This window comes from Suncus etruscus, chromosome 7, assembly GCF_024139225.1.
Source record: "Suncus etruscus isolate mSunEtr1 chromosome 7, mSunEtr1.pri.cur, whole genome shotgun sequence".
Taxonomy (NCBI): Eukaryota; Metazoa; Chordata; class Mammalia; order Eulipotyphla; family Soricidae; genus Suncus; species Suncus etruscus.
The window spans coordinates 20,021,231-20,044,623 of NC_064854.1; the positions used below are offsets into that span (position 1 = coordinate 20,021,231).

General features: G+C 42.4%; 1 protein-coding gene across 3 annotated transcripts in view; it reads right to left on the reverse strand.

Moving 5' to 3' along the window:
* UPF2 (UPF2 regulator of nonsense mediated mRNA decay) overlaps positions 1-23,393 on the reverse strand; it is a 79,245-nt gene that overhangs the window by 53,919 nt on the left and 1,933 nt on the right. For 2 of the 3 annotated variants that reach the window (XM_049777077.1, XM_049777076.1), the window contains 6 exons: positions 18,632-19,011; positions 15,746-16,525; positions 8,581-8,741; positions 5,610-5,807; positions 2,690-2,842; positions 665-768 (listed from right to left, as the gene is read on the reverse strand). In XM_049777077.1, coding sequence (XP_049633034.1) covers positions 665-768; positions 2,690-2,842; positions 5,610-5,807; positions 8,581-8,741; positions 15,746-16,525; positions 18,632-18,993 — 1,758 coding nt within the window. In that variant the 5' untranslated portion in view covers positions 18,994-19,011. The remainder of the gene's footprint in view (positions 1-664; positions 769-2,689; positions 2,843-5,609; positions 5,808-8,580; positions 8,742-15,745; positions 16,526-18,631; positions 19,012-23,393) is intronic. The other variant, XM_049777078.1, reaches the window with a different exon arrangement.

Sequence of the window (23,393 nt, forward strand, 5' to 3'; positions counted from 1 at the left end):
GGTGCTCAGGGGTTACTCCTGGCTGTCTGCTCAGAAATAGCTCCTGGCAGGCTCGGGGGACCATATGGGACACCGGGATTCGAACCAACCACCTTTGGTCCTGGATCAGCTGCTTGCAAGGCAAACGCCGCTGTGCTATCTCTCCGGGCCCCCAATATCACTTTTGAGAATGTCAAAAGCAATGAAAAGGATGGGTATGTGCAAAAGGACACCTAGGAATAATATGAAAATAGTCTTTTGTGGTTTTTATTGGGGGGGGACAACACTGTATCAATCCCAAATCAGTCTTGCCCACTGTACTGTGGTTCCAGTCCCCTGAAAATAGTTTTGACCTTGCAGCTTTCCTGAAGTGCTAAGAACACCAGGAAGCCACTGGTGGTACTTGAAAAACTTCTGTTCCCAAATCGTACTTTCCAAACTCCAGGGCCCCTGTGGAGAGGAGCAAATCCAAGCCAGCCAGAAGCTAAAGAAAGTTCCACCTCCTAACCAGAGCATTTACAATGAGGTGGTTCCACTTTTATGTGTTGGTTTTGGATCCCAGGTCAGGCTGACATTAGCAGAACTAGTTCATTCTGTGGTGAAAATGGTCCAGAAACCATGTCCCTCCCAGGGAATGACCTCCTCCGGGCAGGCCGAACGCGGAGCTCCCCAGCAGACTCCATACCTTGTCAATGAGATCTCGGTTGACACAGTTGGGCAGCTGCTGGAGGAAAGCATCTACAATGAGCTTGAGATGGGACCCAGTGCTGGTTTCTTCATCCTCTTGTTCTAACAGAAATTCAATTTGAAATTAATTTCAAACATAAGAGGGACAAAGGATGAAAACTTGCCACCCTAAGTTACTCAGAAAAGTCGAAGGCACTGCTTTTACTTCTGAAAATAGAGTGTTTTGGACCTGTCGCCCTGGATGTTTAGGAAATTTCTAGCATCATGACAATGAAGTCTGGTTAGAAATGGTACTTCCCAAACTGTGGGGCCCCTACGTGAAGAGATATATCAAGGAATACAACTCGGGCCCGGAGAGATAGCACAGCGGCGTTTGCCTTACAAGCAGCCGATCCAGGACCAAAGGTGGTTGGTTCGAATCCCGGTGTCCCATATGGTCCCCCATGCCTGCCAGGAGCTATTTCTGAGCAGATAGCCAGGAGTAGCCTCTGAGCACCGCCGGGTGTAGCCCAAAAATCAAAAACAAAAACAAAAACAACAAAAAAAAAGGAATACAACTCTTCTGTCCAATAGGACTGAATCCAACAGGATTCTGGACAAAGGCTCATTTTACAATAGAGCATTTATTGTAAATGACTCCACCTTTCAGCTATCAACTATAAAAAAGCACATTTCTACATTAAATACAAACTATCACAAATGAAGGCAGTATTATATGAATTTTTTTTATATTTTAAAATTTTGGTGGGGGCCGGGCGGTGGCGATAAAGGTAAGGTGCCTGCCTTGCCTGCGCTAACCTTGGACGGACCGTGGTTCGATCCCCCGGTGTCCCATATGGTCCCCCAAGCCAGGAGCACTTCTGAGCGCATAGCCAGGAGTAACCCCTGAGCGTTACCGGGTGTGGCCCAAAAACCAAAAAAAAAAAAAGAAAAATTTTTGGTGATGCAGAAATCGAACACTGGGGCTTATATATATAAGGCAAGTGCTCTTCAGCCATGAACAGCCCTGGCCCTAAATCAGTCACCATACCTGCCCAGAAACCCAAACTCAGTGTCTTTAATTAACAGCACCTCCACTGCTGATCTGTGGAGAACCAAAGCTTCTTGCCATTTAGGCTACTTATGTAGAGATGACAAGAAAGAATCATCTTATACTTTGATCATTAGCTGATAATGTAAGCTCTGCACAGTCAACTGGGTTCAACCCCTGGGACCCCATGTGGTTCCCCCAAACACTGCCAGAAGTGATCTGAGTGTTAAGAGTGAGGAGTGAACCCTTAGCATAACTCGGTATGGTCCAAACACCAAATAAATAAAAATTATATATATATATATATATATACACTTGTAATATACAGTATTAAAATAAATTTGGGATGCTAACAATTAGTAATATGTATATAAGAATTACCTATTAAGGTATAATGCAAATAAACTAGCTCCCCCCTCATCTCCATCCCCACACCCTCCCAATCAAAAAACATTTGCCAACCAATCCAACTCTAATAAAACTTGGACTCAACAATACCAAAGCAGCTACAGAAGAGAAAAAGAAAAAGTAGAGTAGTCATTTTGATAGTGAGCTGACACTACAACTTTGGTGGGCGAGGAATCCATAAAGAAAAGTAAAATCTCACAGTATTATAAACCCATGGCCAGTTAATCAAACTTCAATCTTCAAAAACCACAGGCCTCGGGCCCGGAGAGATAGCACAGCGGCGTTTGCCTTGCAAGCAGCCAATCCAGGACCAAAGGTGGTTGGTTTGGTTCGAATCCCGGTGTCCCATATGGTCCCCCGTGCCTGCCAGGAGCTATTTCTTAGCAGACAGCCAGGAGTAACCCCTGAGCACCGCCGGGTGTGACCCAAAAACTAAAAACAAAAAACAAACGAACAAAAAAAAAAACCACAGGGCTCAGGGTTCTAGCCCAAGGCAGAGCACATGCTTCATAGATGGGAGGATGTAGATTTGGCCCCCACCCTGCTCTCCCCCAAATGAAAAGTTTTGGCCAAATGGCACTTTACCTTGCTCATCGAGAAGTTTCTTTGTAAGATCCTCAGCTTCCTCCCCACCCTCTAACTCCAAGGTGTCATCATTAATTTCAAGGTTCTCCAACTCAAGTTCCAAATCATCAGGATTTGATACTTCCTTATTATCCTTTGGTTCTTTCACCTCTGCTTAAAAAAAAAAGAAATTTAGTATCTATGGTTTTATGATTTTTATCACCATGATAAGATAAACCAGAGCAAAAATCAGTTTTCTCCAATCCTTAAAACTGGAAGAAATACAGCCATGTCTATCTAACTTCTTTGAAGTTACTCTTGGAGGTCAGAGAGCTAGTTCAGGGGTTAAGGCACTTGCCTTACACATAACTGATCCTGACCAGATCTGCACTCTGTACCATACTAGGTCCCCAGAACATGAAAAGTAACCCCCCTAGGGGCTGGTAAGATAGAACCGTGAATAAAGTGCTTGCTTGTATGTGGCTGATTCCAGGTTCAGTTCCTGAAATCCGATATCCCATATTGTCCCTCAACCCCTGCCATGAAGGATCCTGAGTAGAGAGCCAAAAGTTAGCACTGAATACCATCAGGTATAGCCAAATAAAATAAATAAAAATAGAAGTTAAAAAAAAGGAGAGAGTCATCCCTGAGCAGAGACAGGAGTAGGCGCTGAGAACAGGCTGTGTGGCCTGAAACAAACTAAAACATACAGACCTCTGTGGGGCTTCAGAAATATCTGTGAGGCAGGAAAAGAGCTCTGAAGGCTGAGCAGAAGCTCTGCATATGTGAGGCCTGGATTCAATCCTTGGTGCCACTGGGAGTGACCCCAAACCAAATATCTCCCCTCCCACCGCAAAAACAAAATAAAACAAAATAAGTTATCTATGAGGAAGTGTTTATTTAAAAATTTAACTGCCAAAACGGGGGGGGGGGGGGGGAGGCTGGAGCTATAGCACAGCAGTAGGGAATTTGCCTTGCACAAGGCCGGCCCAGGACAGACCTGGTTTGATCCCAGCATCCCATTCGGTTCCCCAGACTGCTTGGAGCAATTTCTGAGCATAGAGCCAGGAGTGCTGCTGGGTGTTCCCCCACCCCCCCAAAAAAATCAATGAAACAAAAAAACACAGGAAGGTGAAGTGAGTATGCAAAATTAGTATTTTATCATTATTCCCTATATTGTTTGAAATATATAAACTATTTCAACCTTGTCTCCATAAAATTAGAGTAAAATTTATCTTACAGCAAGAATATCTTTTAAAAAGGGGGGGGGGCAGAGAGATAGCAAGGAGGTAGGGCATTTGCCTTCCATGCAGAAGGACGGTGGTTCGAATCCCGGCATCCCATATGGTCCCCCGTGCCTGCCAGGAGCGATTTCTGAGCGTAGAGCCAGGAGTAACCCCTGAGCGCTGTCGGGTGTGACCCCCCCCAACCAAAAAAAAAAAAGAATATCTTTTTTTATCCCTATGCTCATGGATTACTCTTGGTGGGGCTCAGGGGACTATAGGGGATGTTGGAGATTTGAGCCTGGGTAGTAGGCTGCATGCAAGGCAAGGGTTCTACCAGCTATACTATAGTCTCGGCTCAAGATTTCAAAGTATGGAGCCAGAGAGATAGCGTGGAGGTAATGCATTTGCTTTGCATGCAAAAGGTCGGTGGTTCGAATCCTGGTATCCCATATGGTCCCCTGAGCCTGCCAGGAGCAATTTCTGAGCGTAGAGCCAGGAATAACCCCTGAGCGTTGCAGGATGTGACCCCAAAACAAAAGATTTCAAAGTATCGGGGCTGGGAAGGTGGCGCTAGAGGTAAGGTGTTTGCCTTGCAAGCGCTAGCGCAGGATGGACCGTGGTTCGATCCATCCCATATGGTTCCCCCAAGCCAGGAGCAACTTCTGAGCTCATAGCCAGGAGTAACCCCTGAGCATCAAACGGGTGTGACCCAAAAACCAAAAAAAAAGATTTCAAAGTATCATTCATGGTCACTAGTATAGTGCTCTCTTCCAAAAGATGACCATACTCATTCCAGAAAAAGTAATTAAGTGGGGCCGGTGAGGTGGCGCTAGAGGTTAAGGTGTCTGCCTTGCAAGCGCTAGCCAAGGAAGGACAGTGGTTCCATTCCCCGCATCCCATATGGTTCCCCCAAGCCAGGGGCAATTTCAGAGCGCTTAGCCAGAAGTAACCCCTGAGCATCAAACGGGTGTGGCCCAAAAAACAAAGAAAAAAAAACACAAAAAAAAAAGTAATTAAGTAATCTGATTTGAGGGGTGAGCGAAGGGGAAAGGAAAGGAATACAATGGCTATGAGGGATCACCCTGGCAATGCTCATGGGACCATATGAAATGCCGGGAATCGAACCTAGGTCAGCCGCGTGCAAGACAAATGCCCTAGCTACTACTACGTTGCACACAATTTTAATTCAGAATTAAGAAAAGAAAATTGGTTTATAATACTAACTACCATCCTAACCAGCACCACCTAATTCCTGTCCCAAAACACATTATGTAAACTGGTCATTCAGGACTTCACACACACTTTCAGAGATATCGAGTCCGTAAAGAACAAAGTATGTGAAGGACATTGTACAGCCAAGACTCATCCCAAGAATCTAATGAGGGGGAAATCTTCTTTTACCAAGATCTCACATGAATACATTGTGTTTGAGCTTATCTGCTTATTTAATGACTATAAAAAAAGCTATCAGCCACAGATTTTTTTTTTTTTGTCGCCAGATATTCTCAAGCGGGCACCTTCCAAGGAGGAGCCACTCTGGCAACCGTTGGACACTGAGGCTGTAGTTCAATGCCAGGCCCTCAAGATGTGGTGCTGCTTGGTCCTTGCATGCCAGCGGCGACCCAGACCTTTCCAGCTCCCCGCAAAGAAGAACTTTACTATTATGGTGAAACCAATTTTTATAATGATATAAACGTTTTCCCTCCAGAACTTGCCTTTAGAATCCTCCTTGCTAGACTCTTTATTCTGACAACTCTTTTCATTATCTTTAAACAAGATGGCAGGAACAAAAGCCTTCAAATCAATAAGGTTCTCATAGAAATTCCGAGCATCTTCATCTTCCCAAATACCACCTTCCAAGTCATATTCCCCCGGTTTCCCGGGTGTGAAGATATCGATTCCAGGTCCATGCTCTATAATAAAGTACGAGACATTAAGTCACTTCAGTCTTTGCACGACAAACATGACAAGATACTTAAACATGCTCAAGGCTTAATGAATGAGTCTGGACTATTTTGATAAGCAGAAACTCTTCAATCAACATGTTCTCTGCATTATTCATTTCACTGTGAGTTTAGACATCAAGTCACAAACTGTTTTAATTAGAAGCCCTAAACCAGAATAGACCAGAAAACACCATAAAGATACCTTTCTCTTAAATATTTTAAGCAATTGATATGAAATTAAGTCATCATTTGCTTTATCAAGCTTACTTCATGAAAAAAAAAAACATAAGAAGAAATGTATGAAACTTGGGGCCTGAGAGATAGCATGGAGGTAAGGCATTTGCCTTGCATGCAGAAGGATGGTAGTTCGAATCCTGGCATCCCATATGGTCCCCCGAGCCTGCCAGGAGTGATTTCTGAGCGTAGAGCCAGGAGTGACCCCTGAGCGATGCCGGGTGTGACCCAAACACCAAAACAAAAACAAAACAACAACAACAAAAGAAATTTAAGTAACTGACCAACTTTAAACATTTAGCTGACAATTTTACTTCTCCCATAAGTCATGTTTCTGAGTGTCCCAACTTTCCCAGGCTCTGTAGCACTTATATCACAATTATCTTCACACTAACACTGATGATAAATTACTAAAAAAAATAATAATTTGCCATTTTCTTCAGTAGAATGATAAAATCATTGACAAAGAATTTTTTTTGCAGGAGAACCGTTCCCACAATCTGACAAAGAACTTTTTCAGGGGGGGGGAGCAACACACTATAGTTCTAGGGCTTATTTCTATATCTGTGCTCAAAAACTACTGGCGTGCATGGTGATCTACCTAGGGTCCCAAGGATCAAACCCGGGTGAGCCGCATGCAAGGCTAGCCCTACCTGCTATACTATTGCTCTATCCGGAAGAGACTGTCATTTTCCATTCTATACTATACCTGAATATTTTATGTATGTATCTTGAAAATTACATAATATTTATGACTTAATAAGAAATACCAACTTCAGAGGTAAAAATGCTGCAGTCTTGGAGGGTAATATTTATAATGCACATGAAAGAATGATCTTCTTAATTTGCAGTTTTTTTTTTTTTTTTTTTTTTTTTTTTTTTTTTTTTTGGTTTTTGGGCCACACCCGGTAACGCTCAGGGGTTACTCCTGGCTATGCGCTCAGAAGTCGCTCCTGGCTTCTTGGGGGACCATATGGGACGCCGGGGGATCGAACCGCGGTCCGTCTCCTAGGCTAGCGCAGGTAAGGCAGGCACCTTACCTCCAGCGCCACCGCCCGGCCCCTAATTTGCAGTTTTTTAATAATACAATAAAAAAGATAAATACTTCATTTTTCTTTCAAAAAGAAAAGGTCAAAGATTCGAGACAAGATGTCACAGGGAATAAAACAGGTTACAGAAACTGGTCATGGCCTCTTAGCACTGCTGAGCTGAAACACTAACTGCTAAGTAAGGAGGAGGTGGCTTTGGACCACAACTGGGAGTTCTCAGGAGTCAGTCCCAGAACGCTACTTCGACATGCTCCCAGTGGTGCTTGGGGACCCCCAAGGCAGAACCTATCCCAGTCTCTTGTAGGAAGAGTTTATGTCTGCCCTTGGAGCCATCCCTCTAGTCCCCTAGATTTTCAGATCAATAGGACTGCCAGCTAAATTCAAGGTCAGCGATCTCTTCTTTACCTAACAGCATTATTACCAAGCATTTGACAGGGTAGGTGAGAAAAAGATTAGAAGCCCTAACAACCGCAGGATAATCAAATATTAAGTACAAACATCAATGAAAAGTAACTCATTTCCCCAAACTTCAAGGTAAACTTTTAACAGTATCATCCATACCAATAAACTAAAAATAAGAATACTGAAGAAAAAGGGGCCAGAGCAGTAGCACAAGCAGTAAGGCGTCTGCCTTGCCCAGCGTGCTAGCCTAGGACAGACAGCGGTTCAATCCCCCGGAGTCCCATCTAGCCCCCCCAAAGGCAGGAGCGATTACTGAGTACATAGCAAGGAGTAATCCCTGAGTGTTACCGGTGTGACCCAAAAAAAAAAAAACCCAAAAATAAATAAATAAATGGAAGAAACATTAGAAGGCAAGTTCAATTCTCCTCATTCTTTTTTTTTTCCCTCATTCTTAACTATCTGAAAAATGAAGTGAATCTTTCCATGACACTAAGTACAGTTTAAAAATAAAACCTGGGACCAGAGCAATAGCACAGTGGAGAGGACATTTGCCTGGCATGCGGCCTAACCTGGGTGATTCCTAAGTGCAGAGCCAGGAGTAACCCCTGAGCATTGCATGGTATAGCCTCCTCACCCCCCACCCCCAAAAAATAAAAACTCCTGGGAGCTGGAGTGATAGCACAGTGGTAGGGCTTTGCATGTAGCTACCTGGGACCAACAATGAGTTCAATCCCTGACATCCCATATCGTCCCCCAAGCCTGCTAGGCTGCGGAGACAGGTGTAACCCATGAGCATTACCCATGAGCTCTCCCCCCCGAAAAGCACCTAAAAACCCTATAGTATATAATCCAAGAATGCTATTTCTACTTGAATCACTCTATTAAAACTCAATATATAGCATCATTATTACAGAAGATCAAAGCAGTTTGCATTCAGAGAAACATTTCTAATAATCAATATTAATAAAAGATTTTTTAATAATATACAACTGACAAAACTAAAGACAACTTTATGAAAAAACATACAATGTTTGCTTTTATGTCTACTGTCTTACCTTCCGGGGCTGGCTTATCTTGGGGCAGATCTGGCATATTTTCATCCAAAAGATCTGCTAAGGACTGAGAATTTGCAAGCAGCTTCTGATACGACATAGCAAATTCCTCATACTGCTTGTGCCTATCTTCACTTAGTTCCCCTTTAGAATGTAGAATACGCCTATAAAGAAATGAATCATCTGATTATCTAATCAAAGAGAAATGTGATCACCTATGATGAACTGGGGTATTCCACAAAAATCTATTCATCTCACAAACTGACAGAATCCTGAACACTCACTAAAAATGATCAAAATGTACCTGAAAATTAAAATTTACGCAAGCAATTACATCGTAGCATCAGTTCTTCCAAGAACATGAAGTAGCTTAACAATCAGGCCTGCAGAAGCAAATTTAGTGTCAGCCAAGAACGAAAACTCTTATGTTTTATTATAACCATACATTGTTCTCACACATAATATGGGTAACCAAAAATATTTAGCACAACTAAACAAGTTAGTTTTTAAGAACAACATGCAACAACAAGAAGAAAATTATCCTTTAACTCTGACAATGATTTGAAGAGTTTCTTTGGAAGAAACCCTACACCTTTTGGGTAGCCAAATGTCAACATACTGGGCAAATACTAAATAAACAACCCATGAACTCAAAGGCCAGGCCATCTCTTGGAGCCAGGGACACAACTACTCCTGCACTGAAATGGTACACTTGCAAACTCATATGAGGAATGCACAACTACTGAAACATTTCAAAATGTCAAAGTTCAAGTGATAAACTCTTCCCAGAGTCTGGGAAGAGTTCGGACAGCAGGTAAGGCTCTCGGTCATACACGCAGTCAACCTGGGCTACATCCCTGGGGCTCCAGATGGATCCCCAACCTCTTAAGGAGTAAAGGAAGGAATGATTCCTGAATGCAGAGTCAGGTATGACCCTAAGCATTGTAGAGGATGACTCAAAGGCTGGGTGCATTTTTTCCTGATTACCAAATATTTATGTAGTAGTTTACAAGTATAAAATTTGTTGGGGCCGGGAAGGTGGCGCTAGAGGTAAGGTGTCTGCCTTGCAAGCGCCAGTGTAGGATGGACCGAGGTTCAATCCCCTGGTGTCCCATATGGTCCCCCCAAGCCAGGAATGATTTCTGAGCGCATAGTCAGGAGTAACCCCTGAGCGTCAAATGGGTGTGGCCCCCCAAAAAATTTTTTTGTAAACTTCAATTTCAAATCATAATGCAAATACAAACTACAAAGATTAATTATGAATTGTAAATTACATTATATTTAATGCAAAACATGAACATATGCAAAGCACACATTCTACCACTGAGCTACAGCTCTGGCTGCAAATTAAGTCATTTTCAAAAGTAGTACTCAAAAAGATTCTCGCTGTGTGTCTTTTAGTGTTCTTAGGAACGTACTACATTGCACTGGTGGTTTGGTTTTGAAGTTTATGAAGCTCCTAAAAAAGTAGTTTCCACTGGACTAACTTTTTAGACCCTAGTGATGGAGCAAAGCAGAATACAACACATCTGACATGTCCTTCTGGACACTAGAATAACCTCACTAAATTTTCCTGGGAAAATTTCACTAAGCAAAATCCAGCTGGAGAAATGACTCATCAAATGTTTTGAAAGTTGGGGGCCAGGCGGTGGCGCTAAAGGTAAGGTGCCTGCCTTGCCTGCGCTAGCCTTGGACGGACCGCGGTTCGATCCCCCGGTGTCCCATATGGTCCCCCAAGCCAGGAGCAACTTCTGAGCACATAGCCAGGAGTAACCTCTGAGCGTTACTGGGTGTGGCCCAAAAACCAAAAAAAAAAAAAAAAAAAAAAAAAAATGTTTTGAAAGTTGAAATGAGGCCACTGGAGAATATCATAAATCAGAGGTCAGCAAATTTGGTCTGCAAAGGTTCATTCTAAAATGAACCTCTGAAGACTACGTAGTCTTTACTGCAACTATTCAACACTGCTGGTGCAGAAAAGGAAAAGCCAAGAACATAGAAACAAATGCATAAGACTATGTTCCAACACTTTACAGACACTTAAGTCTAAACTTGAAATATTTTAATATTTCATAATATACTAGTTTTTTGGATTTTTTTCCCTTTGATCAGAGAAAACAGTGAATACCATTCTTAGCTCAAAGTCTGAACTAAAACCACTAATGGGTACATTGTAGCATTGGGGTCATAGCTTGACACCCTCATCCTAACTCCAGTTGACTGAGTCAATATCACTATGAAGACCTATTAAAAATAAGTTCTTTGCTTCCCAAGAAAAGGCATCGCCAAACAAGAGTACTGGTACCATTTAAATACAAAAAGAAAAATAACATGAAAATGTAATTAATTCAGTTTCATTCATCATAATAAAAACATGAGAAAATAGGGGCCGGAGTGATTGCACAGTGCTAGGGCGTTTGCCTTGCATGCTGCCGACCCAGAACAGACCCTGCCAGGAGCGATTTCTGAGGGCAGAGCCAGGAGTAATCCAAGTGCCACAGGGTGTGGCCCCAAAATGAAAAAATTAAAATTAAAAAATTAAAATATACAGACCGGAGAGATAGCATGGAGGTAGGGTGTTTGCCTTGCATGCAGAAGGATGGTGGTTCAAATCCCGGCATCCCATATGGTCCCCTGTGCATGCCAGGAGCAATTTCTGAGCGCAATCAGGAGCAACCCCTGAGCGCTGCCAGGTGTGACCCCCCCCAAAAAATTAAAATATAAGAAAATAGCCTCTTTTCCCCAATCCATGAACCATCACTGTCTAGACTTTAGACGCACCCCTGCCCTAAGGTACATGAATTCTTTTTTTTTTTTTTTTTTGGTTTTTGGGCCACACCCGTTTGACGCTCAGGGGTTACTCCTGGCTATGTGCTCAGAAATCGCCCCTGGCTTGGGGGGGACCATATGGGACGCCGGGGGATCGAACCGCGGTCCTTCTTTGGCTAGCGCTTGCAAGGCAGACACCTTACCTCCAGCGCCACCTACCCGGCCCCAAGGTACATGAATTCTTGTGTTTTGGTATCATTAATTTAAAATCAGAGACTGACATAATAGGTCAGTCCTTCAGCAGGAGGGAGAGCTCTATGGGCTGGGGCACTGCATGCCGGAGACACGGGTTAGATCCCCAGCACTGAGCCAAGAGTAACCCTGACCATGGCCAGGTATATGGCCCTCCCTAAAATAATGTTCTACTCTTGAATCAAGCAAAATTCATAAATTAATTTTTTCATTTTTTGTTATTTTAGCAATGTAAATTTTGCTAAACAGCAAATGTTCAAAATCACATATGAGCACAAAGAGAAATTCTCATTCACGTGAGTTCTGCAGGAATAAGCAGCAGGTACTATTATTAGTGAACTCACATTTCTTTTTTTTTTTTTTTTTTTTTTTTTTTTTTTTTTTTTTTTTGGGCCACACCCGTTTGACGCTCAGGGGTTACTCCTGGCTATGAGCTCAGAAATCGCCCCTGGCTTGGGGAGACCATATGGGACGCCGGGGGATCGAACCGCGGTCCGTCCTACACTAGCGCTTGTAAGGCAGACACCTTACCTCTAGTGCCACCTTCCCGGCCCCGAACTCACATTTCTTAAATACGTATTTACAACATGCCACGTGCTGTTCAGAAGTGCTTTTACACACAGGAATTCAGTGCACCATTCATATTACCTTGGAAGAAGTTACGTCACTTTGCAGATAAAAAAAAATCCTGGCACAAGAGATGTTAAATAATTTGCCCAAGGGAAACTAATGAGTAAATGAGAGATCTACAACTTGAACTCCAAAAGTCCAACTCAGAGTTCATGCTCTAAACTACAAGAAAATACTTGTTTCTCATTCAAGAAAAATCAGCCACACTGTCTCTTGAGCAGAAATCAGACAGACACTCAAGACAAGTTTTTCTCACACTGAGCTGCTGGCTGGAAATTCCTCTTTAAGTCTCAAGTTTGGATTCAATTAAGTGCTGAGAAGTTAATGTGTCTGAAGATGAATCGGAGGGCAGAGTCTAATTTCTCTCACCTGCTGTCTCTGTTACTCTGGACAAGTTCTTAAATCTCTGAATCTGATATACATCCTTGAAAATACAGGTTACTTCTTTAAGAGGTACAGTAAGGAGCAGTCAAAATGATTTCCACACTGTACCCTACCAATGTAAAATAATACTTTCACAAGGGAAAAATTGCTAGCATCCACACTATACAAAAGGTAGTTCTTTAAGTATTACTTAAGTATTATTCTGATCGCCTACTAATCAAATTAAAATATAAAATCATGGTGTGAAAACACCTGACAGAAAACTCGGCTTTGCCCGAAGGCAGGCAGTCATGCAGAATACCATAGAGCAGGGTTCAAATCTTGAAAAATTAACCATGAAACACATTCATGAGACACCACTAGCTTTTTTTTCTCATTCCCTTTTAGGATTCTATCATATCGTTCACGGGCATTAAATTTCCTTAATGTTTTCACTCTCAAAGGTGGCTTTCTGAATAGGCACTACAATAAAGCATGACTACTCAACCAAATACCAACTAAAGTGCTATGCCAATGGCGCTGAATTGTAACTGGGAAAACCTGCAAGGAGATGACAATTTTGGAACATTTATAGTACTGATAAGAGTCTCTTTACATCTCAACTACAGCAATGTAACATCTTAATGCAGTTTGTCAAAGAACCTATCAATTTAAAGGTAAGGAAAACTTACCTGAGAAACATAGTCAAAGGTAAAACAGGATTCTCTTAAATACAAAAGGTTTTAAAATTCAAATTTTCTGGAATTGCTACAACACTAGGGGCAACCATAAATCCGTCAAGGACATAGAAACATCTAGCTTTCTAAAACCTGTATTGGTCCAAATAATATGAGAAAAGAACAGTAGGGATTCAAGGTTTCTCTCAATTGCTATCTTCATTCATTTAGATCTTTAAGAAAGTACTAAGAGCTGAAGCAATAGTGTGCCTTGCACACAACCAACCCAAGTTCGGGCTCCAGCATCCCCACCAAGCCCACTAAGGGTGATCCCTAAGCATAGAGCCAGAAACAAGTCCTAAGCACCACCAGGTGTGGTCCAAAACAATAATAAAAAGAAAGTATTAGTGACTAGTGAAATTATTACCTAATTTTTAAATTTGGTTGAATTAATTTTAAAGAAGTCTTTGATAAGCAGCCACAATTACTTTATATATGCATACCTATCCACTAGGTATTGCAAGATTTATAAAATTATGATGCCTGGGGGCCCGGAGAGATAGCACAGCGGCGTTTGCCTTGCAAGCAGCCGATCCAGGACCAAAGGTGGCTGGTTCGAATCCCGGTGTCCCATATGGTCCCCTGTGCCTGCCAGGAGCTATTTCTGAGCAGACAGCCAGGAGTAACCCCTGAGCACTGCCGGGTGTGACCCAAAAACCAAAAAAAAACCCAAAAAATTATGATGCCTGGGGCCGGCGAAGTGGTGCTAGAGGTAAGGTATCTGCCTTGCAAGCACTAGCCAAGGAAGGACCACGGTTCATCCCATATGGTCCCCCCCAAGCCAGGGGCGATTTCTGAGTGCTTAGCCAGGAGTAACCTGTGCATCAAACGGGTGTGGCCGAAAAACCAAAAAAAAAAATTATGATGCCTAAGAGAAATTTTCCTGGCCCAAAAACTAAAAAAAAAAACAACAACTAAAAACAAACAAACAGGAGGGGCACACAGCCACCCTGGGTTCAATCCCAGGATCCCCCAAACCGGTCAGGAAAGATTCTTAAGTGCAGAGCCAGGAATAATCCAAGCACTAAAGGGTGTGGCCAAAAACCAAAAACCAACCAAACCATCAGGAGAGCAAGAGAAAACAGGTATTGAGGGTTTGTCTTCCAAGAGGCTAGTCCTTGTTAGATCCCTGGCTTTGACTTAAGCCCAGCACCTTTTCTCAAAGAATCGCTGCTGTCTTAAATTCACACTGAGCCACCTTCAACAACCAGGGTTGAGCCCAAACTGGCCCAGACCTAGTTAATGCTTCTAGTTAATGCTTGATCTACACTAGTTTCAGACTCTCAACTAAACCATTAAAGTACTCTGTACTCAGCAAAATACTTAATCACATGTATCCCTCCAGCCCCCCTCTAAAAATCACCTTCCATAAAAATCCTGGCTAATGCCCAGGAACTACAGCAACTTTAGCTGGTTGACACCTCCAGGGTACAGATGCCAGTGGGAAGTCTGAGCTATCTTACAAGTCAACAGTGACTCCTAGATCTGGTCTCTTTCCTAACTGCCTAGGGATATGCAGACTCCTAGAGAGTTTTGAACGGGTGCCCTGGAGGACAGCTATTATTCGTGGGCATAGGATATTCTTCAATGATGGTTCTATGCACTATTTTCCAAAGTTTTGATCTATGCTACTGGATCATAAGTGACACATTTCCTTAAGAAAAACAAGTATCTGGACTGGAGAGATAAGCATGGAGGTAGGGTGTTTGCCTTGCATGCAGAAGGATGCTGGCATCGAATCCGGCATCTCATATGGTCCCCCCCAAGCCTGCCAGGAGCAATTTCTGAGTGTAGAGCCAGGAGTAACACCTGAGTGCTGCTGGGTGTGACCCAAAAACAAAAACAAAACAAAACAAAAAAAAGCCCCTACCTAGTTGGGGGAATGAATTTTTCTTTTCCTTATCATTTGAACATAACCTGATGCTGTGTCCCTGCCCTCTTCTCTCAGAGGTTTGCTATCATAGCTTCAGTGAATTGATGTCAGTCTTGATACTTGTTCTTTTTGTTTTGTTTTGTTTTGGGGGGGGGGGTCACACCTGGCAGTGCTCAGAAATTGTTCCTGGCAGGCTCGGGGGACCCTATGGGATGCCGGGATTCGAACCACCATCCTTCTGCATGCAAGGCAAATGCCCTACCTCTATGCTATTTCTCCAGCCCCTAGGTAGGGGCTATTAAAATCACAGAAACCCCATCTTCAGAGTCACTAAAAACTTGGCAGATTTCTTTTAACATCTTTCAGAGACACACTTACACATACTTGACTATTACACCTTGAACACTTTGCAATTTTCTGGGAATGGTAAGAAATCACCTGCAAGGAGCCCTTTTCCATAAATTCTTTCAGTGGCATGAAGACTTTAAAAATGCTAAGTATGAGCTCCAAAACAAATCCTCAATTCTGAGAAACATTTGAAAATCACCTGTTTTGTCTCTCAGTATTCTGTAGCTCCCTGTGGTCCCTTTTCAGATGTTTGGTCAAAGACGTAAAGTATTCCTTTAAAAGATTCTGGAAAGGCTGCTGCTTCTCTGGACTGATTATCTCGCTAGGAGGAAAATTCAAATTAAACTTCTCTGCAGCACTCTTGACTTTCCTTGGTACGAGTCCAGCAATATCATCCCCACAATGTCGGCAAAAACTAATCACCACAGACACGTGAGTATGGGATTCCCGATCAGCATTAATAATATTTTTGAGCTGTTCGTAGATTAAGGAAAGCCCTTCCTTGTCAGTGAAAATCCCAACTATTGTCAGTTCTGCAATGAAACGCAAATCAGTTCTTAACTTGGTAATGTTAGGGGTTTTCTCTTCTTTCCTCGCTTCAAAATGCTTTTTCCAGACCTGAAGAAGGGATGGGGCAAAGTCGGCATAGCGCTGGTGAAAGAGAGAGCATAAGTGCACGGCACAGTTCACGTCGGATATTTTTAGCTTTGCTTCCACAATGGAAGCCACAGCTTCAGCAATGTACTTGCTTAAATTCAGGCCATTAAAGTCATGAGACAAGGAGTCTCTCTGTTGTTCTGTGATAGTTTTCAGCTTCTTGACAAAAGCAGTATTTTTCTTCAAGCTTGAGTCTAGCCGGCTAAAGAAGTTTTCCTCTGGTCGGTTGTCCGGAGCATTCTGATTTCTGCTACGAAGTTCCTTCCTTAGCTGATGTCGCTCCCAAGCTTCCTGGTGAAGCTGAAGGGATTCTTCTTTCTCTCTATATGAAAAACAAACAAGTAAATATACCTATATATCCCATAAGAGGAATCCCAAGAATAAAAGATAAAAAATAGCTCGTTACAGGCCCGGAGAGATAGCACAGCGGTGTTTGCCTTGCAAGCAGCCGATCCAGGACCAAAGGTGGTTGGTTCGAATCCCGGTGTCCCATATGGTCCCCCGTGCCTGCCAGGAGCTATTTCTGAGCAGACAGCCAGGAGTAACCCCTGAGCAACGCCGGGTGTGGCCCAAAAAACAACAACAAAAAAAAACAAAACAAGAACCCAGTATATTGGTATTACCAAATGTGGCATAGGATTATAGTAGAATGAAAATTATTCTAACTGCTAAACTAAATGGAAGAAACTGACTTCTTGATTATATGTCAATAAAGTTGAAGAAACAATGAACGGGAAAAAAAATACATGACAGAAATCGAAAAACAATAAAAGCAAAAAGCATGGGGGGACTCCCCTGACAAATAATGCCCACAAAGAATACTCTGATGATGACTCCCCAGTAGGTGGAGAGAGCTCCAAGAAAGATGGAGATAGTGCTCAGAGGCTAGAGTGGAGTTCTGACTTGGCAGAGGGCCAAGGTCCTATCCTGGTACACAGCTTCCTCCACTACCCAGACCTCCTGAGTCCTGCTGGGTATGACCTAAACCCTCATCCCCTCAAAAAGAGTAAGTATTACACAGGTATACACTAAAAATGTGTGCAGCACATGGTTGTTAGTGGGGATGGGAGGGGGGAGTCCTCCCAGATCAAGGGAGACTTGATCTGTAGCAATACAAAGTCCCCAGGAGTAGTCACCGGGTTCTACCAGATGTGGTCCCAATACCACAAAATACAAACAAAAATGATGTCTCAAGATATTCAGTAGCATTTTCCCATACATGAACATTATCCAAATCTGCAATGAAACAACTTTTGAAGCTTAAGGCTTTTAACATTTAAATGTGATTTTAAAACTCTAGAATCTTAGAAGAGATATTCCATTAAAAGCTCTTTAAAGGGGCCAGAGTGACAGTACAGGGATTAAGGCACTTGCCCTGCACACCATGGTTGATCCAGCTTCCATCCCCAGTATCCCATATAGGGTGCCCAGAGCCCTACCAGGAGTGAGTCCAGAGCAAAGTCAAAAGTGAGCCCTGAGCACAGCTGGGTATGGCCCAAGACTACCCACTACCCCCAAAAAGGCCTTTAATAAAGGATTTCACAGAGCTGAAACATAAATCAGGAGGCCCTGGTTTGATCCCAACACTGATGGGCCCCAAACACAACCAGAAGTAACCTGGGATTCTGACCAGGAGGAGCCCATAAATAATGGTGGCTACATGTTTATGTGTGTATGTATATATCCAGATATGTACTTATTTATAATACCATATATAGAGAGTTATAAAATTACTATTTCATGCCTCTTTATTGGGACTGTACAGTCAGGGAGTCTTTTAGGGCCAGAGAGATAGTGTATATATATATATATATACATATATATATATATACATATATATATATATAAAATGCAGCCTATACAGGTTTGATTTCTGGCATCCCGTATGGTCCCCAGACCCCACCAGGAGTGATTCCTGAGTACTACCAGGTGTTTATTCCAAACCGCCCGTCCCCCAAAATAAAAAGCTTTCAAATGAAAATATTACCCTAGACTTCAAAACATTGACTGCTGTGACTATAATTTCAAGAATGAAAGCTCTGTTAGAATGTAGCACAAAAGCAGGTGTCTCCTCAGAAAGGCTGACTAACATCCTGTGATTCCCCAGGAGACTGTTCCAAGGGCTGGGGTCCAGCTCTGTCCTGCCACTGCAGGGTCCCCCTGAGCACTGTTAGGATCCCCTCTGAACAACTCAGCTAGGAGTAGACACTCAGCACCACAGGTTGTAGCTCAAAAAAAAATTTTTTTTAATGAAAAAATGTTCTCAATCCTCTGAAGAGGCTGAACTCCAAAAGCCTACCACTTTGTGCAGCAAACAAAGCAAGGCTGAACTGTGATGCATCACTAGCCTTCGTTTTAATATACAACCACCTTCCCCCAATATTCCCATCTCCCGCTCCTGCCAGTGGACAAGAAGGAAAGCGCTTACTTCAGCTGGGCCGCTTCTTCTTCTTGTTGCCGTTTTGCCTCATCTTCTTGCTGTTTTCTCTCTTCCTCTTCATGTTTCTTTTTTTCTTCTTCCTCTTTTTTCTTTAATTCCTCCTCTGCTTTCACCTTTTCTTCTTCCTTCTTCTTGCGCTCCTTGTCTTCCTTTTTCCTTTTCTCTTCTTCCAGTTTCTTCTTTTTGTCTTCGGGGACCTTACTAGGCTCTTTCTTGGCAGTGAGCTTGATCTCGTCCCTGGGCTTCTCCCTGCAGCTCACTGCCCGCCGCTCACTGCAGTCTTTCTCCTTGTTGTTCAATAACGAATCTTTTTCTTCCATACTTGCTGACTTTTTACGCTCAGCTGGCATTATGTTACCAAGGACAATCTGAAAGAGTAAAAGAATGTCAGAATAGGACAAAACATGCTTATGGCAACCTGATTATTATGAGGTTAAATGCATGCAAAAAACACGAATAATAAATATGTGGTAAAGCATGTTACTGAGCACATTTTACATTCAATCATTTTTAGTTATGTCTGTTTTTTCTTTTTATTCGGGAGAACTCAAACCCAGAAGTAGAGGGCACAGTATAAAGAACATCCTTGCTCATATGACCCAGATTCTACTATCATCAACACCAAAGCAACTGAATAAATCAGAACACTTCAGCATGTTTCCAAAACTTTTTGAATTCCTATTTTTTGTTTCTGTTTTGAGGTTATAGGCAGGAGTGCTTAGGGCTTACTCTTTGTTCTATGCTTAGGGATCATGCCTGACAGGGCTTGGAGGACCATATAAGGTGCTGGGGATCAAACCTAGCAAATATTATCCAAGGCAAATGCTCTCCCTACTGTACTATCTCTCTAACCCCTGAATCTATTTTTTTAAGAGGGGCCACACTCAGCAGTAATGCTGGAGTATTCATGGTGCTCCAAGGTTCTAACATGCTAGGTATGTGTTCTACTAGATGAACTATTTCCCCAGATTCCAGATCCATTTTGATCCAGTATTTCCAAACACTCAAGTGACACTATGTTATTCAATATTCTGTAGAATTTCATAGAACCACCGAGCTCTTAAAACAAGACAGACAATAAGTGATCCAAAATATAACCTTACCAAAATTGCACTTACTACCTGCCTTTTGTTTGTTTTGGAGCCACACCCAGCAATGCTCAGGGGCAATTCCTGGGCTCAGTTAGAGTCACTCCTAGGCTACTAAGGGAACTATATGGGACAAAGGGGATCAATTGAACCAGGTGGGCCACCTGCAAGGCAAGCGCCCTCCCCACTGTTCTATGGCTCTGATCCCCAAATTACTGAACCTTCAAATACAGAAACTGATAACCAACTCAAATTGGCCTTGAATTCTCAGAACCAGTGAAAATGAATTTATAAATAAACCATGTTTACAGCAATGTATGCTTTATGCTGTATCTGCTAAGAAGCGGTCCAGCCCAGGTAAGTCAGCCTTTGCTGACTGCTCAGCGTTTTCTGGAAGGCTGTGCAGTTTAGGAGCATGGCTGCACCCTTTGACAGGAGCTCCCAGTCATTTCTCCCCTGCTTTGACAGCCAAAACCACTCGAGACATGACCAGTGTCCTCCAGGAGCAAAATCACCACCAGCAGCGGTCACGTGTGGCTACTTATAATTAATTAAAATCATATAAAATGGAAAACTCAGTACTCTGGGCATTTTTTTAGAGTAAATGCTCAATTCCACTTGTGGTTAGAAGCTACCAACCACAGTGGACAGTGTAGATACAGAACATTTTTAGCCACCACAGAAAGTTTAGTTGGGTAAAATACTGGTCTTTAGAGCTAGTTCTATAAAGTTAACTGGAAATAAACTCAGAAACAACATTAGTAAGTCAGTCAAGATTTACTAAAAGAAAAGTTCTCTACTTAAAACTAGTGTTGCAACCTCTTATGAATAGAACTTAATGTTTTAACTCCTAAATCACATGAAAGCCCTGTATCACAAATATTGGAAAACTTTCTATATAAGCATGCTTAATATTAGTATCGAACTAAATATTAATAATATGTTAGTACTATTTTGAAAATAGTATTTCCAACTGCAAGTTTTAAATCACATAAATGTATTCAGAAAAATAACGTTTAATAATGTATAAGCACATGAAATATGATTTCAACACTAATTAAAATACTATCACAGAAAGATAACCTAGACCAGAGTAAACACCTTAATTAAATTTTGGAGACAGATGCACAGTCTCTCCTTTCTCTCAATCACTCTTCCTTCTCCCTTTTTCATTTTACTCTCCTCATTTACTTTCCCTTACCAACTTCTACTTCTATGTCCTGATATATTAATGTTGACACTGACACCTAAAGGCCAGTTATCCCAGTGGTCAAACTCGAGACAAAATAAGATTTTTGATTGCTTCCTTTCTAAGCAATCATTCAAATACAAAACAGCAAAACTACTATGTGCCAGACGGTGTTAATAATATGTGGGCGTGTAGCTATCAATTTGCACATTGCTTCAATTAATTACCCACCTTTCCTGTGAAACAGCATGCCGCTTCTGCATGCAAATTCTCAAGAGGCTAATACTAACAGAAGCCACTCCCCGGTACCACAGCAAACACCTTGCAAACAGTATCTCATTCAACACTAAAATCTTTATGAGGTGGGTATTATTTTCCCTATTTTATAAATGAGAAAACTGAGCCCTGACTAAGTAACATGACCAAGGCCTGCACAGCTGGTGACAACTGGAGCCTGAACCACGCTCCTAACCAAAGTTATTAGGAGCCTAAGTACCAAACTATGAGCTGAAAGCTCCGTCAGAGATGACAAAACACAGAATAACATCTCAGGGTACAGAGTCCCTGATGACTACTATGCAGTTTCTATGTTACGTTTTGACCTTTTGGCAGCTCTAGCGAAAATGTGAGGAAAAGATCATTCCTAAGAGCACAACCTTAGTTAGGAATAGTTGTCATAATTCCAAGTTTTAGTTTTGGTTTTCAGGCCACACCTGGCAGTGCTCAAACTTACTCCTGGCTGTGCTCAGGGATCACTCCTAGTGGAGTTCAGGTGACCATGGGTACCATATGGGGTACCAGGGCTCAAACAGCAATGGGGCAAAGCAAGCCCTCTATTTATTGTACTATCTCTCCAGCCTCAGAATTTCTATTTTCTGGTGTGAAACAAGTGATTTTCAGTAACATAAGAACTACAGTTCTCTTCTCTTAGAAAGGTGCTTCACTGATTGCACATGGCTGACTCAGGAAAGACCTGGGTTCTATCCTCCAGGAGCGATTTCTGAGCACATAGCCAAGAGTAAACCCTGAGTATCAATGGGTATGGTGCAAAAACAAACAAATAGGAGCCAGAGAGATAGCATGGAGGTAAGGCGTTTGTCTTGCATGCAGAAGGACGGTGGTTCGAATCCTGGCATCCCATATGGTGCCCTGAGCCTGCCATGAGTGATTTCTGAGCATAGAGCCAGGAGTAACCTCTGAGCACTGCCGGGTGTGACCCCAAAAACCAAACCAAACAAACAAAAGGTGTTTCACTTATGGAGAAGGCCCTATTTAAATTAAGTGAATGTTAATAAATTCTTGAAATTGAAGAGTAGCAGTAGGTAGAGCACACTACCTGGGTTAAATTTTCATACCATCAAGAGTGATCCCTGAGGATAAAGCCAGGAGTAACTAACCTCTGGCCATCAGCAGGTGTGGCCCCCCCCCAAAAAAAAGATAATAATAAATTCAATCAGAATTACAAAGGATCATCGTCTGTTTTAAAAAGTCTCCCATACTTTTCTAGCATCCCTCTTATCTGGTGCTTAAGTCCTCAGTTAGCCAAACACACAGTAGCAGACCAGACCGACATTCACACTCTCACCCTGCTCTCAGGCAGCAGCATTCTGTAGCCTTTCTAGATCTGTCTGTTTTACTGGTCCTCAGACCACCATATAACCTCTGCACTGGTTTTCAAACTTTCTAAACTTGCACCCCAGCGATCGAAGACCATTCTCTATACCAGGACAAAAAAACAGACCCTCAGTAAGACCCTTGAGACTTAATTTAAGACTTAAAACAACAGCATCTTCTATGAGCCATTTAATCCAGATTTTCAAAGATATACTCTGAACTGAATTTCAGTGAACCACCACAAAAAAGACAAGCATCTAAAGATTTGTGTAAAGACAGCAATGCAATCTATAAAAACATACTGTGAGGGGTCAAAGTGACAGCACAACAGGTAGGACACTTGCCTTGCAAGAAGCTGACCCAGGTTCAGTCCCCAGCATCCCATATGGTCCCTGAGTCCATCAGGAGTGATTCCTGAGCGCAGAGCCAGGAGTTACCCCTGAGCACCATTGGATGTGGTCCCAAAACAAAACAAAGAACATGCTAAAATCAGACAAGATTATTTTGCATCCCAACTATCAAACTAGTTACTTCCTGTAGTAAGACAACTTAACTTCTCTGAGTCCATTCAAGGATAAAACTACAGGGCCCGGAGAGATAGCATGGAGGTAAGGCGTTTGCCTTTCATACAGAAGGTCCGTGGTTCAAATCCCGGCGTCCCATATGGTCCCCCGTGCCTGCCAGGAGCGATTTCTGAGCAGACAGCCAGGAGTAACCCCTGAGCACTGCCGGGTGTGACCCAAAACCAAAAAAAAAAAAAAAAAAAAGGATAAAACTACAAACCGCTGTTTTAAGAAATGTGGTTCTTAGGTTTCTAGCGTAAGAGCAAGCAGCAGGAGAGACAATCTGTAGAAATCTG